Raw genomic sequence first — 17,429 nt, 5'->3', positions numbered from 1 at the left:
TATCATGTGCTAACCTTGAGCTTCTTTCTACATTTCTAACCCTTTTCTCTTCACTGGATTGAGCAAAAGAGAAATTGAGCGTCACGTTAAGGATACTTCCTACTAATGCCCGCCCCTATACTTCCTTTCCTCTTGGACAGTTCAGGATTAGGTTCCAGCAGCATCTTCAGGTGGCAGTGCCTGGCACCTAGTAGGAGTAGGACCTTAATAAATACTTATTGACTTGCTTGGTCTTCCCGGAATGAAGGAATTGACCATTTCAGATCCGTTCAACTCTAATTCCTGCTCTGCGATCATCTAAATGGGACCGAGAACAGGGATTCTCAGCACGGCTTCTACCGCAGCCACGGCGGTTTCAAGGAGTAGGCACTTGTCCAGGGAGGTGTTCAGGATATGTGATTGAAAACATTCTTTACTCATAGACTAATAACACTTAGAACTTTCATTCTCTCTCTCTCTCTCTCTCTCAGTCTCTCTCTCTCTCAGTCTCTCTCTCTCTCAGTCTCTCTCTCTCTCTCTCTCTCTCTCTCTCTCTCTCTCTCTTTCTGTGTGTATGTGTGTGTGTCTCTATCTCTCTTCCTCTCTCCCTCCCTTCTTTCCCTCTCTCTCTCCCTCCCCCTCTCTCCCTCCCTACCGCCCCCCCCCCCTTGTCTCCTCCTGCTTCTCTCCCTAGCCATGGTTCTTACTGGGTTATGATATCTCATTGGAACAACCACTAACCCCTGGCAGAAGTTGGCACAGCTGGACGTTATGGGTTCAGCTGCCTAAGAAACAGGGGTGAGGTGGAGTGGGGGCGAGAGAAAAAAAAAAAACAAAAAAAAAAAACAAAGACTAAGTCTAGCCTGTCTCCAGCAAGGAGGGTGGTGATTTGAGTCCGCTTTTTCCATTCCACTCTTCCCCTCAGTCCCCTCCCTGACTCCCTGGTTTGGGGCTCCCGGGACTAAGAGCAGATATGCTGAACCCTTGTCAAGGCAGCAACAGCAGCAGCAGCAGCAGCAGCAGCCGCCGTGGGACAGCGACAGCGGGGGCGGCGCAGGCGCACTGTGCCCGCCGGAGCCTGCAGTTCCAGAGCCCCGTGTGCGGCACCGCCACAGTCTGGGCAGCAGCAGCCAGGGGAGCGCTACTACCATGAACTGCCTGGTCCTCCTCCCCAGAGCTGCTCATCCGGGTCGGGCTCGAGATACAGTCAGGGGACCCGGTCACCGCGCCCCCTACTCTTTTTCCTCTCCCTTCTCTGCTTCCTCCTCCTCCTCCTCCTCTTTCTGCTCCCCTTCCTCCTCCTCCTTTTCTTCCTCCTCCTCCTCTTCCCCCTCCCCCGCCGCGGATCCTGGCCGCTGCTCCCCAGACCCAGGATGCCGGGGGGCAAGAGAGGGTTGGTGGCACCGCAGAACACATTTTTGGAGAACATCGTCAGACGCTCTAGTGGTAAGGAGAGTTCTTTTCACCCACCCAGACCTGTGCCTGTGCCTGTGCCTATCCACATCCTTATTTGTATAAGCTGCCCTTCCTTCTAACTTTCTCTAGCAGGGGGGAGGGAGGGGATGCAGAGACCCTCTGGATCCCGCAAGGTTTTCTGTTTTGTTTGGGACCTGGAGAGGTGAAAGAAAGTTGCTTCAGGGAAACTACCATCCCCACTTTTCTCCACTTACCCACCCCCATTTACATCTGTCAAGAGCTCCAGAAGCGAACTGGGAGGGAGTGAGTGAGGGCGGAGAGCTAGAGAAGTTGACAATTCACTTGTGCCTTAGTATCCATCTGCAGCTAAGTAATGTCTGGAGCAGGGAATTCATATTAGGTTTTATGATAGCCACTTTATTTTTAAAAATTTCCTCTGCTTCTTCTTTTCTTAAAGATGGGTTTTAGGAATTGACCAAATTTTCAGAGCAATTTCCCGTAAAATAAGGTTTTCCTCAGGTCCATAGTGGCTAAAGTCGTAGCTGTTTAATGAAGTTTAGGGAGCCAGAACTGCTTTTAATCCCAGTGGGCATAGTTGGAAGGAACCTTATGATTATTGTGGGCATGTTAAGTTGAATCTTCAATGAGAAGGCAATTAAAAAAAAATCTCTGTAGTTAAAACAAATCTTGTTTTAAAAGGCTTCTTTATATTTATAAAGACTATTTTGACATAAATTGGAGAGATAGAACTGAAATAACATCCACATTACTTTTGATTCATTTGGAGAATGAATTCCTAGGATGTAGTGTTCTTCTTTTGCTGCTCATTTCTTAAGGCTTTTCTGCTTTTAGGTGTCTTTTAAGAGTGCTGTGAGATGATACTAATATTTTCTCAAATAGTGCCAGGTGATAACAGGCTTTATTTTAAATTTTGAGACCTTTTAAACTTTGTGAACCATGCCTGTAGGCACTTGATTAAGATCTCGGTGTTAGGGTTTTTTTTTTTTTTTTGGGAGGGGGGTTAATTGTTATATCATTTCCAAATCAGAGTTAGAGATTTCTGCATTTCTGAAAGGTTTTCATCAGAGATTAGTCATTTCAATCATATTTAAAAAATTTTAAAATGGTATGGTGGAAAACACCAGTATGGACATGAATGACATGAAGTAACTGAAGCTCTGTCTAGAGCACTATGACAATAACAGCCAATATTATAATTAAACATTTCATCATGAAGGACTCTTTGTTGAGTTAATAATTTTGAAACTTCAGTTTCTTTTGAGTTAAATGATCATGAAATAATTTATTGACTTTAAGGAAATTTGTTCTTTAGTCCTTTCAGCATACAAAGATAGCTTATGAATAAATATTGTACTAATTTCAGGTTTTGGAATACTATGTCCTGGAATTATCTTTTTTGTATTTGCTCTTGAGCTGATATATATGCAAAGTCTACAACTCTAAATAAGAGGAATGAAAGCAACTAATAACAATACCATATTTATTTCTGATATCAACACAGTAAAAAAATATTCATAAAATACCAGAACTTTGCATTTGCAAAACTATTGTAGGCACTTCATAGTGATTTCACATTCATTATGTCATTTTAAATAGCAAAATTTAACAGAAATTCTTCAAGATAAACCATAGTTATCCAATTTTGATAGTACATACAATATTATTTTATGTTGATATAAATAACCACATGATGTTAAGGAATACTACACTACAACTGGACAGTCAGTCCTAGAAGTATTGGCTTAGCCATTTCTCTTTTCCTGTTAGAGTAACTGGTCACCATGCACTTCAGTCCATTAGAGGATCTTTCAGATATAATTTTAAAAATGGAGGTTCTATTTCCTCTGGTTGGTCAAGATATGATGGGGTCTTTATTGATTCAGGATTATTATTCTAGTACCCTCTACTTTGCTTTGAATTGAGAACTTGGGATAAACAAATGTTTAATTTTTTCTAATGTCTTCTGGTTTGATCAAACTTTAAAATTAAGATTGACTTTAGATAGACTCTAAATAATTACATACAGCTGAATACTGGATTCATATTATATTTGTTCTCTCTGAGTTATGTTGATTATCCATTTTATGGAAGGTTCTTTTTTTCTATATGCTAGTCATTTTTTTTTTTTTTAGTTCTGATGAAAAACTAAATGCTAAACTAACATTTTATTTGGCAAAAAGAGTGTTTTTCTAGTATCGCTAATGTATTGATATTCTATAACCACCATGTTCATGCAATTCAAGCTTCTCTGATTGCCTAGTAATTCTGAGATAATTATACATAAATATTCTTTAAGAGAAACTGGAATTTGATTGTCCAATACAAAATTTTCTATCTAGTCGAAGAATTCGTCTAAAGATAAAAAATAGGGAATTGACAATCACAGCACTGAATCATAGTATCCATTTATGTAGCAATGTCCAGCACTTGATAGCAGTTTCTAAATGATATAACACATGAATATGAATATTCTTTATTTAAAAAGTGGCATAATATAATTTTTAAAAATCTCTTCTTTATCCTACTGGATAGATTTGTTCATTATGGAAACATAATCCAAGATTTTATCATCCATGGTTAGGAACATTTGGCAGATATTCAATAGTAAAGGACTAAAAATTAGAGGTTTTTTAATACTGGAAGAAAAGATACATGTGCTTTCTCTCCTCACCGCTTGTTTCTTCTTATATCTGTCTAAAAAGAGTTAAAATGAAAAAAAAAAAGATGAAAAAGAGAGAGAAATGAGATTGAGATTGATGTATGGCATGTTAAAGCTGAAGTTCTGTAAGACTTTCCCTGATTTAAAAACAAGGCTATATTTAAAGTATTCAGTCTATATGGTCTCCCCCCAACTCCTGCCTCAAACCCCAATTTTATAAAGCTCTGTAGTATTTTAGGTTTGAGAGTGACTATTGCTTACATGTTTTGAGCATTTATTCTTAATGATTCTTTACTCTCCTCACTTAAATTTAAATCACTATTCTTTAAAGATTAAAATTTGTTAGTGGTCTATTTTTATTTGATCAGGTCAGACTTAAAGTCTATGACACATTAAAGGATAATGGAAGGTAAAGTTTTTCATTAAATCCCAGAATACTAGAACTATGTTTTTGGAGAAATACAAGGAGGTACAATAAATAACATAGTGGGGTAGGAAACATATGGTATTCCTCTTCTTAGGAAGTTTTCTAGGTCAACATATGAAGAAGTTCAGGAAAGATGTAGATACATTAGCTAATAAAGGAATCATAACAAGGATGGCAAGGAAGTTAGAAGACTTCATAAAATATCTTAGCCTTTGAGGAAATGTTATAGAAGTAGCTGCCATAATCTTTCACAAAATGTTCCTTGGTACCACTGACAGAAATCAAAATCACAAAAAAATTGGTTGAATCACTGGCCCAAACCCAGTATGGTGTTCTCTTCACACCTCTTATTCCAAATGCAAATTATTTCTAAAATCTCTTTGTTATATATTTTGCTCAATAGTTCTGTAAACTTTTGAAAAATTCAATAAAAGCTGTATTTCTTTTGGAACTTTGGGAGTAGAAGGGATTTTTGCAATACAAAATTCACTTTGCATAATGAGTTTTGACAAGTTTAAAAATTCCTTTATTTGTAGGGAGGCATAGTTTAGGGTAAAAAAAAACACACAGTTATTAAGAGTTTGTAAAAATTATATTTTTATTTATGCTTACTAATGATTAATCAGTAATGTTTAATACCCACAAATTCAAATATTGATAAAGATAAGGAAAAAATTTCTTCTTAAGATGGTCAAGGTATTTTGAAAGGAACAAAATCAGAAAAGAGATAGGACTTAGCATCTTATGTTGCTTTTACCTTTGAAACAGAATAAATATTTAATAGTATTAGGGATATTCAGATTTTTTTTCAGTACTTTCTAGTTGCATCTTACTGTATAATTTAGAATAAAAGAATACAATCTCAAATGCTTTCTTGTGCATTTATTTTTACAAAAGAAATCTACCATTGAGTTTCCAAAAATATACACTTAGTGTAGAGTGTGTGTGTGTGTGTGTGTGTTCGTGTGTGTAGAAATAATATTAATCAATTTTGAGGGAATCATAGGCAACTTTTTAAAAGAAATAGTTGGAATCAAATGTGTGTGCCTGAGTTTAATGTGATTGGATATTTTCCTTGTCATAAATGTTTTTTTCTCAAATTCTAAGCAGATAGAGGATAAAAAAAGTAGTGAAAATATAAAGCTAGACATAATTTCTTGCGTTATTCATCAGGTCAGTCTGTGTATACTTACTTTTAGAACAAACCTGCTATAGTAATTGGAACTGTACTGACCCACTCAGTAGATTTTATTTATAAATCAGTAGGAGATTGACTCTTGGTTCAGAGACTGCACTGCATTATATAATGACTGCAGTACACTGGTGAGCAGAGAGCTCTTTACTCCAGGACACCCCTTTCTTCCCTAGAAATCTTCCTTCTTTTTCTGTCTTTTGTATAATATAAAAAGTGGAATGTACAAAATACATATACTAGGTTTCTTAGAATTATAGGGAAGAATGCCTTAAAAATACTAGGTTATTTGTAGAAGGGAAAAACCATATTTTTGTTAACATTTGATTAAGTGAATTTCCATAAAGGTATTTCTTGGGTATGTAAATGTTTAATTTGTATTTTATTGCTAATGGCACTTGTGTGTTCATGTAGAGATGTTTTGGTTTCCAATTTTCTAAAGAATGTTATAGGGGATTGTAGTTAGCAGTTACCACAAGAGGTCACTCTAAGTTCTGTCAGAGGTGAAATGAGTTGCTAACGTTTTTCTGGAGGTTGGGAGTGGGGGAAGTGGGAAAACTGTTAAATAAAATTATAGGCTGTTGGAAGCAATATCTGGTTTGCTATTGCTGTTCTAAAAGAGCCCAAATGGAAGAATCGTGGAAGAAAGTGAAATGAAATAGAAACATATTTGATTTCTTTATGTTATTAAAATCTTATTGTTGAATTAGCATTTAGTAAATGAAAAAAAAAAACAGACTTATAGATAGAATTCCATCCAATTTATTTTATGATTTGACATAGTTTTGTATTAGTGTTTTTATAAAACATATTTATTTTGACAAATGAATTGTGATTTTGATTTGCATTCATACCTTTTTGATGTGGTGACTAATTTTATATGGATGATAATATTTTGCAAAATATGTGCCAAAGAAGTAGTTTTTGAATGTTAAAAATAGTTGTTAAAATAACTTTATCCTTTTTTATCAGATGCTTTGATATAAACAAATAAAAACCTCAATTAACATGTCTATTTCAACTTTATTAAAAACAAGTGTAAAGATGATTATGTTGGCTTTTCATATTTCTGGCTCAGTGAGCATTACTGTCTGTACATATGCTTTCTCTACTCACCACTTCTTTTCTTCTTTTATGCAGATGAAAAAGGGAGAGAAATGAGATTGAGATGGATATATGGAATGCTAGAATGTTAGATTGTCCCTGATTTAAAAAAAAAAAAACAACTGGAGGTTATTGTTAAAGTATTATGCAATCTATGTTGAATAAACATGAGTATTCAATTTATTTGAGACTATCCAATCATTTTAATTAACATCAAACATTTAAAAAATGAACTAAAATAAATTATCTAAATTTATTAAATTATAAAAGAAAAATTTAGGATCCCAACATTCCCTAGAACATTTACTACAAATAAATGATATCTGAGTCTGTTGGTTTGTTTCTTCTACAACTCAGGGAAATTACTTAGTCTTAACATCATTTAAAGGAAAGGGTACTGACTCTAGACGAAGACTTGGCTTCAAATAATGAATCTATCACTGCTTATGTGACTTTGGGTAGCAATCTCTTTTAACTTCAATTTCTTCACTTGATAAAGATGAGGAATTAGATTAGATGCTCTCTCTCTAAGGCCTTTTTCAGTTCCACATTTTTGATCTTTAATAATTGCAAGGATAACAATTATAATCAAAAAGCAAAATTAATTTTTAAATCACCTTTAATTTAAAAAATTCAAACCATCTCTATTCATCAAGAAAATAAGTAAAAAATCTAATTATATAGATAGTGCTATATAATACAGAAAAATTGGAAATCATTTTTAATAAATAATTTTTATTTTCAAAATGTATACAAAGAGAGTTTTCAACAGTCACTCTTGCCAAACCTTGTGTTCCAATTTTTTCTCCCTTCCTTCCCCACCTCCTCTTCCCTGAATATTAACTAATTAAATGTAGCTTAAACCATGTGCAATTCTTGTGCAAACTTTCACATTTATCATGCTGCACAAGAAAAATCAAATCAAAAGGGAAAAAAATGAGAAAGAAAAAACAAGCAAGCAAACAACAAAACAAAGGTGAAAATACTATGTTGTGATCTGCATCCAGTCCCCATAATCCTTTCTCTCGATTCAGATGGTTCTCTTCATCACAAAAATTGGCCTGGATCACCTCGTTGTTTAAAAGAGGCAAATCCATTAAAGTTGATCATCATATAATCTTGTTGCTATATCACTTCACTTAGCATCAGTTCTTGTAAGTCTCTCCAGGCCTTTCAGAAATCAGCCTCCTGATCATTTTTATAGAAAAATAATAGTGAATCATTTTTAAACAGTGGAGTTAATGATAATAATGGTTACATTTTTGAAGTCAGAAGTCAATCATTACATGCTATTTTATTATGTTTGTTGTAGCACAATGGATGGAGCTATAGACTTGGAGTCATGGAAACAAGAATGTTTCCTGGTTTTGATATATATAAACTATTTGATCTTGGATGGATAAGTCACTTAGGTTTTCAGTATTCCAGATAACATCAAAACATATTAATTGCAGTAAAGTAGCTAATTTGCATTAATGAAAGGAGTTTGTTTACTGGGAATGCCCTACAATCATGAATTATAGATTCAGTGCAGTGGTGACAGTGGGGGATGGAAGAGAACAGATAATCCTAAAAAGAATCTGATAGTTATTCAATTAAGAATTAAAATGCTTTTCTCACCTTTAAAAAATGACTACATACTTGAATATTATTTTAAATAGCCTGGAAGATAATATTGGAAAGTGTGAGTCTTCAAAGATGTTTGGCAGCATAAGAGGAGTGGTGATAATCATCTTAAGCCCTATTGCATTTTTCTTGACATTTTAGAAATGGACTAAGTGATTATCTGTGTATAAATTCTGAACTATAAATGAAATATTAGCACAATTTCTGAATATTGATTTTATTTCTGATTTTAAAAAATGACAAAGGATTTCTATTAACTCAAATTCATATAATTTACAAAAGCCAGAAGATTATATAACAAGAAGGCTATTGTTAAGCTGCACTGAAATAGACTGTTTTTTTTTTTTCTTATTTTTGAGTCTGGACTCCTATTTCTTATAAAAATATGTAACTATAGTTGTCTACAAGAGAGATTCATTCCAAGGTTTGAATCTGTTGTGTGGTTTAGGTATTGAAAATAAAAAAATGAGACATTGTAAATTGATAACAAGTTCTTTCAGGTTTGGGACAGTATATACACCTGCTTGCCATAAATTAATAATATTTATCTTTGTTTTTTATTGTTTGTTTGTATCCTCTGTATTTTATAGAACAAGATGTTACCTTCATAATGACTCATGCCAGAATGTATTTTTTCAGACAATGAAGCTGAGAGATCTCAAAGCAGCAATAAAGTTATTAAACGGTTAAAAATATTTAGTTATTCTTTCAGCAAACATTTTTTACAGTGAGTCAGATTTTGATTTCCAATTTTTTCTTCCTCTCTCCTTTACCTCTTCCTTCTTCAAGACAACAAAAAATCTAATATAGGTTATAATGGACAATCCTTTTAACCATATTTTTTATTTGTCATGTTGTGAAAGAAAAATTAGAACAAAAGAAAACAACAACAACCACAACAACAACAACAATAACAACAAAAAAAACATGGGAAAGAAAAAGCTAACAAAGAAGGTGAAAATACTATGCTTCAATCCATATTGAGTCTCCATAGTTCTTTCTTTGGGTGTGGGTGGCATTTTCCTTCCCAAGTCTATTGCAATTGTCTTGGCTCACTCTATTACTGTGAAGAACTAAGTCTATCATTGTTGATCATTACATAATCTTACTGTTACTGAGGACAATGTTTTCCAGGTTCTGCTTACTTTATTTAGCATCAGTTCACATAAGTCTTCCCAGCCTTTTTTGAAATCAGTCTGCTCATCATTTATTATAGAATGGTAATATTCCATTACATTCATATACTATTACTTATTCAGCCATTCCCCAATTGATAGGCATGTATCAAAATTTCCAATTCCTTGCTACTATAAAAAAAAAAAGGTGTTACAAACATTTTTGCATGTGTGAGTCTTTTTCCTTTCTTTTATGAGCTTTTTAGGATACAAATTGAGTAGTGATACTGTGAATCAAAGGATATGCGCAGTTTTATAGCCCTTTGGTCATAGTTCCAACTTGCTCTCCAAAATTGCTGGATCAGTTCATAACTCTACCAACAATGCATTAGTGAAGGAGCTCACTTTCTAGTGAAAGTGACAACCTATAATTAGAATCCATATAAGATATAGGTAGTATAAAGGTGATATAATCTTAGAGTAAGGGAAGATATTAGAATTAGAAGGGAACAAAGGATAGAGAAAGACCTCTTCTTATACTGAACTAGGAATTTATCTGTTTAGGCAAAGCCAAATGGACCAAATTTAATAATACATTTTAAGGAAATGTGTATTAGTCAACCTTGCCTCTCTTTTATTTTGCCCTCAGATGACTGATAATTGACATGTTCTATTTTTGTGATCTTTACTGTGTCTAAAAGATGTGATACAAACTCACACATATATGTGTATATATATTATTTACTTGAATGTTCGTTCTGGTTAGAGAAACATGTATAAGGAAACATTTTTCAAAGCTTAAGACCTTGGAAGAATAGACATATTTGGTTTGGTTTAAAGTCAACAGATATGTTTTATAATTACAAAAATAAAAACATGCATTTGATAGTCATTTAAGAGAATATTTAGTTCTACAATAGAATTCATAGTAGTAGAAAGAGACATGATTTAGCTTTTAAAAATAAATTACTGATAAATAACTGGGTCACATTTTACCACAGAAAGAGATTTACAGTCTGTTTATATGACTAAATGAAGGATAAAAATGTATTCTTGTCATTGTGGAGAACCTAGGGACATTTCATTGTCATAAACCGTAGTTATAAGAAGTGTACAATTTCATTGTGATTGACTAGTGTGTCTAGTCACTGAACACTCCAAAGCAGAGATGTAAACCTTCCCTTATCGTTTATATTTCATCTTGGGGAAAATAAACCTTAGCAAATTTGCTTCTTTTGTATATTGACTGTTTTAAAAAATGGAGTCATTGTTTTATATAGGTCACAGAATTATATTAAAATAAAAACAAATCTATCCTGATTCCTCTTCTAACTATTGGTAAATAATTATCCCTTTTGTTACCACACTCCTCAAATATTCATTCTAGTCAAGTCAAGTCAATAAGCATTTAGTATTAAACATTTACTATGAACCAGCAATTTGCTAACTGGGAATACAAAGAAAGGCACACATATTTTTTGTTTTCAGTGAACTCACCTACTAATGAGAGACAACATACAAGCCATTATGTACATACAAAATCTATGTGAGAGTAAATTGAAGGTCATGACATAAGGAAGGCACTAGCAATAGGAAGATGTGGATGGTAGTTAGGAGAGGAGAAAAGCTGTCTTGTAGAAGGTAGATATTATGAGGTGAGTCTTGCAGGAAGTCAGGGTACTTACTGCTTTCATTTTTCTTTCACTAGTTCCTTTTTTTCTTGGCAGTCAAAAAAAACTAATAACCATTTGCCTTGAGAGACATAGTTTTCAGGATTTAAGGAAGTGATGTTTTCATTGTATTTTGCCCTGGTCTGATAGCATCTGGAGTATTGTGTTCAATTTGAGGCAACAAATTTTAGAAATAGATACTGCTAAGCTGGAGAGATTCCAGAGAAGGGCAGCCAAGGTTGTGAAAGTCATATCATATGAGGGTTGATTGAAGCAATTAGGGACACTTAGCATGGGGAAGGACCTGAAGGGCCATTACATAAAAGAAGGATTAGATTTGTTCTTTGTTGTCTTAAAGGATAGAAGCAGGTGAAATTTACAAGAACTAAATTTAAGTTTCAAGTAAGAAAAATGTTTCCCCCTAGAGATAATGAGTTCCTCATCCTTAGAGTTTACTCTTTTGGTATGCTGAAGAAACAATCACTTTCTGGGTATGGATTGTACTAGGAGGTCACTGATGTCCTTTCTATTTCTGGGAACAACTCCTTCTAAGAAATTTCAAGGAACTTCTTAGCCTTCTTGACCACTCTGTGGCATTTAATATTATTGGCTGCAGAGCTCTTCTTCAGCTCATCAGTGGATTTAGAATCAGAAATGACTTTCAAGGTCCTCCCATTCTTTATTTTACAATCAAGGAAAATGACATCCCAATGAAATTAAGTGATTATATAAATGGATGCTTCCAAAGCCAGCATTAACTCATTATGTCCCTGCCATGTAATTGTACTTTAATTCCCTTTCTCTGTCTTATTTTCTAATTTCTTTTCCTCCTTTTTAGCATTCAGATGTAATTTACCTCTGAGGTTTGGGTCCTAAACTTTCAATTCTTTTATCTCTCTATTTCCTTCTTGTATAGGATCGTCTATTCTCTTTTTTTTTTTTTTAATTTAATAGCCTTTTATTTACAGGATATATACATGGGTAACTTTACAGCATTAACAATTGCCCAAACCTCTTGTTCCAATTTTTCACCTCTTACCCCCCCACCCCCTCCCCTAAATGGCAGGATGACCAGTAGATGTTAAATATATTAAAATATAACTTAGATACATAATAAGTATACATGACCAAAACATTATTTTGCTGTACAAAAAGAATCAGACTCTGAATTATTGTACAATTAGCTTGTGAAGGAAATCAAAAATGCAGGTGTGCATAAATATAGGGATTGGGAATTCAATGTAATGGTTTTTAGTCATCTCCCAGAGTTCTTTTTCTGGGTATAGCTGGTTCAGTTCATTACTGCTCCATTAGAAATGATTTGGTTGATCTTGTTGCTGAGGATGGCCTGATCCATCAGAACTGGTCATCATCTAGTATTGTTGTTGAAGTATATAATGATCTCCTGGTCCTGCTCATTTCACTCAGCATCAGTTCGTGTAAGTCTCTCCAGGCCTTTCTGAAATCATCCTGTTGGTCATTTCTTACAGAACAGTAATATTCCATAATTTTCATATACCACAATTTATTCAGCCATTCTCCAACTGATGGACATCCATTCAGTTTCCAGTTTCTAGCCACTACAAAAAGGGCTGCCACAAACATTCGTGCACATACAGGTCCCTTTCCCTTCTTTATAATCTCTTTGGGATATAATCCCAGTAGTAACACTGCTGGATCAAAGGGTATGCACAGTTTGATAACTTTTTGAGCATAGTTCCAAACTACTCTCCAAAATGGTTGGATTCGTTCACAACTCCACCAACAATGAATCAATGTCCCAGTTTTCCCACATCCCCTCCAACAATCATCATTATTTTTTCCTGTCATCTTAGCCAATCTGACAGGTGTGTAGTGGTATCTTAGAGTTGTCTTAATTTGCATTTCTCTGATTAATAATGACTTGGAGCATCTTTTCATATGACTAGAAATAGTTTCAATTTCTTCATCTGAGAATTGTCTGTTCATCCTTTGACCATTTTTCAATTGGAGAATGGCTTGATTTTTTATAAATTAGAGTTAATTCTCTATATATTTTGGAAATGAGGCCTTTATCAGAACCTTTGACTGTAAAAATATTTTCCCAGTTTATTGCTTCCCTTCTAATCTTGTCTGCATTAGTTTTGTTTGTACAAAAACTTTTCAGTTTGGTATAATCGAAATTTTCTATTTTGTGATCAGTAATGATCTCTAGTTCTGCTTTGGTCATAAAGACCTTCCCCTTCCACAGGTCTGAGAGGTAAACTATCCTATGTTCCTCTAATTTATTAATGATTTCATTCTTTATGCCTAGGTCATGAACCCATTTTGACCTTATCTTGGTGTACGGCGTTAAGTATGGATCAATGCCTAGTTTCTGCCATATTAGTTTCCAATTTTCCCAGCAATTTTTATCAAACAGTAAGTTCTTATCCCAAAAGCTGGGATCTTTGGGTTTGTCAAAGACTAGGTTGCTATATTTGTTGACTGTTTTAGGATCGTCTATTCTCATGAATTCAACTGTATATACTTTATGCTCTTAAATCCCAAGGCTACATCTCTTTTTCAATCCCTTATTTATATTTTGCTCCCATATTTATAACTTATGTGAAGACAGTGGCACTTATATTTCCTGCTACTAACTCAAATTTGACAAGTCCTAAGTTTTAATATATAATTTCAAATATTTAATTAGGTGATATGTTCAAGACTGAGAGGCAGCACTATGTGATGGAGAGACTGCTGACTTTGGAGTCTAGAGGAGTTGTGTTCAACACAAAAGCAGTCTGACACACAAAGACAGGGTAACTTGCCAGTTATGTGATTCATCTCAGTTTCTAAAACTCTTAAGTTTCTGTAATATTTGCTGATGTGCAGTGGTGGAGAAATATCTTGACTATTTCCTATGTCAATAAAATCACAGCTTTACAAAACAAACAAATGAAGGAAGGAAAGAATAATTTAATAAATAGACAAACAAATAAATGCAAGCCATTGTGCTAGGAGAAGCTTGGGATTAAAGACTTTAAACACAAATCACTAAACCAGAGAGAATAGCATTGATGGAAGGGAACCAACTCCTTCTAAGAAATTTCAAGGAACTTCTTAGCCTTCGTGACCACTCTGTGGCATTTAATATTATAAAATTATAACATTTTGTTATAGGAAACTTGGGGATCTTTTTAGCTTTATAGTGGGGACAGGAAATGAAAAAAAGTAGCATAGAAAAAGCAATACCTGAATTGAACCATGATGAAAGTTAGAGAGTCAACTGTGGAGATGGATTTGAAAATGAATTCAATTTTGGGCTTAGACTGGAACATAGTCATTGTCTTAGAATAATTCAAGTATTATTACAGTGAAGTAGTAAGCTTGTTTGTAATGCTTTCATTAGGTGAGAATTAAGAGCAATGAAATAAGTTACTTGGAAAGCCATGGGTCTAATGTAAAGAAGGACTAATAGACTCAAATAATGTAAGGTATATTTTGCAATTGCAAAGACGTTAATGCCTGAAAAATTATAAGTGGTGATATTAAGCTAAGCTGTCAACAATGAAACAGATAGCTTTATTGTAATGTAAAGCCTACATTGGCAGTGTTTAAATGAGAGCATACTTGAAATTCAATATTTGATAGCAATGCTTTGTCTCATTCTAAAGTTGGTCCTGAGAATTCTGCATTATATGGATGATTTTCCTTCTGACTCATCCTCTGTTCTATCATAATAGTAGTGCTTTGTGCATCTGGCTTTGGATCCTCTTCCTCCCTTTCTTTATTTGATTTTGCATCATCCATGAGAAAGGCACAAGGTACATGTAATTAGTTTAGTTTTACAGATGAGACCCTATTTTACAGATAAGTAGAATGTGGCTAAGAAAGATAAAGTAATTTTTCTAGAATCCTAATCAGTGCAAGACACCAATGATCTCTTACAAAATGAAAGAGTTAATTGGCTACCAACTCCAGGGAAGGGATTTTATCTTATCTGAACATGAATCAGAGGGTAGACACTAAGTATAGGCATGATGGGGTGAAGGGTTTGGAAAGCATCTTGCAGGAAATAGAATTTGAGCTGAATCTTGAAGAAAACTAGGGCAGTTAGGAGTCAGAGGTGAGGAGGAAAGGCATTACAGGAACAGAGGAAAACCAGCACAAACAGAGTGAATCAGGAGATAGAATTTCTCATGTTAAAAACAGCAAGTAGGTCTGAGTTCAGAATTCTGTAGAGGGTGAGAGGCAGAAAAGTATAAGAAAACTGAAAAGTTAAGATACAAGTTAAGATGTGAAGGGTTTTAAAAGTCAAATAGGAGATTTTATATTTGATCTTAGAGATATTAAGAGTCCACAAGAAATTGTTGAGTAAGGGGTGAAGTGGTTAGAGCTGCACTTTAGGAAAATCGATTTGGCAGTCAAGTGGAGGATGGATTGAAATAAACACTTGAGGCTTGTAAACCAATGAGCACCTACTGCAATAGTCTTGGTGTATGGCCTGTATCAGGGTGATTGCAGTGCCAGAGGAAAGAAGAAGGCAAGTAAGAGAGCTGTTACAAAGGTAGAAATAACAGGACTTAATAACTAGTTGAATATGGGAGAAAAGATTATGGAGAGTGAAGGACTGAGGAAGACAGTTAGGTTGTTGGCCTGAGTAACTAGAAAGATGTTGATGTTCTCAAGAGATATAGAAAAAAGCTGGGAAAGGAGGAGAATGAAATGGGGGGCATTTTGGGTTTTTTTTTGAACATATGTTTGAGGTGCTCATAGAACATCCATTCAGGGTGTCTAAAAACAGTTTGTAAACATTGGGCTGGAGCTCAGAAGAGATTAGGTCTCATGTAGAGATCTGATAATCACCCGTAAAATATAATAGTTGAACTCATGGGAGGTGAAGAGATCATAAAGTGTGTCCTGCCTTTTCCAGACTCAAATTCCACAACCTCCTTTTTGAAATAATTGTCATTTAACAGACCCTTTTCTTGTTTGCTTGGAGCTCTCCATTGAGGGGTAGCTCATCATCCCATGAGATGGCCTATTCCACATTTGGATCTCCATGTTAATTCAAATACTATTATAGTGAAGTAGTAAGTTTGTTTGTAATGCTTTCATTAGGGGAGAATTAAGAGCAATGAAATAAGTTACTTAGAAAACAATGGGGCTAATATAAAGAAGGATTGTACTTGTCGTATAGTGGTTATTTAATAAATGCTCATAAGCCCATCAGCTTAGTAGAATAAAGAAGGTGAGAGTCTTGATATTTTACATTCTAATTGGACCACATTTATAATTTGGGGCAAAGCAAATTAGGACTTGTAAAATGAGGATATACAGAGGAGGTTGTATGCTCCTAGAATGTGGGGGGAATGGAAATAATGACATTTGATGCTATCTTGAAGTATGACAGTTTTGCTTAGAGAAGAGAAGGTTGGGGTGGAGGGCCATCAAAATTATTTTTATATATTTAAACATATATTAGAATGAAAAAGCATTAGATTATTTTTTCTGCCTGGACTCAAAGGACAGATATGGTAACAGGAGATGAATATTGGAGGGGGACAGATTTTAGGAGGACATCACTGACTTATCAGTTAACACAATTTTTGATATTCAGCATCTTTTTTTACCCTTAGCTCTTTCACCTTTCTGAAAGAGGAGGGCTGAAAGATAGAGCACTAAAAACTCCCAAAAGTCTCCCTTCATAGTGGGGTTCAGAAATTCTAGAATTTTCCCTCTATCTCTCCATTTTCTATCAGCAGCTCTACTTTGTTTCAATGCCCCAGACCTTCATGCCCTCATACTGAGAGCCCTAGTGATTCCCCTTCCTCTCTTTTTAGCTTTTGTGTGTTGTCTCTCCACCTTCCCCACACACATTGAATTGTAAGCTCCTTTTGGACAGGAACTGACTTTTTTCTTATATGTATCATCAGCATTTAGCACGATATGTGGACCATAGTAGGTGCTTAATAAATGTTCATTAAATAGAATGGATTCAAATGGAAAGAACAAGGTTTTTTTTTTTAAGCTTTACAATGATTAGTTCTTTGCTAATATATGATGGACGGTTCCTCATCACTAGAGATCTCTAAAAAGAAGGTACATGCTTATTTGTTGGTTTGGAAGTGCTGTAAAAGGGTTTACTTTTTAGATATAGTATACACTAAATGATTAGTCAAGACCCTTTAAACTCTGAGAGCCTATGATCTAATAATTTTCTTCTGATTATATAAACCATGTTCCTAAGACATGT

General features: G+C 34.6%; 1 protein-coding gene across 1 annotated transcript in view; it reads left to right on the top strand.

The window, feature by feature from the left end:
- Window positions 1-684: 684 nt before the first annotated feature.
- KCNH5 (potassium voltage-gated channel subfamily H member 5) overlaps window positions 685-17,429 on the top strand; it is a 442,192-nt gene continuing 425,447 nt past the window's right edge. The window contains exon 1 of the mRNA XM_031952690.1: window positions 685-1,425. Within this exon, the coding sequence (XP_031808550.1) occupies window positions 1,353-1,425 (73 nt within the window). The 5' untranslated portion in view covers window positions 685-1,352. The remainder of the gene's footprint in view (window positions 1,426-17,429) is intronic.

The sequence above is a fragment of the Sarcophilus harrisii genome, chromosome 2, assembly GCF_902635505.1.
Source record: "Sarcophilus harrisii chromosome 2, mSarHar1.11, whole genome shotgun sequence".
Classification (NCBI taxonomy): Eukaryota; Metazoa; Chordata; class Mammalia; order Dasyuromorphia; family Dasyuridae; genus Sarcophilus; species Sarcophilus harrisii.
Note: the sequence above shows the minus strand (reverse complement) of the source record. Positions and strands in the feature narration are given on the sequence as shown.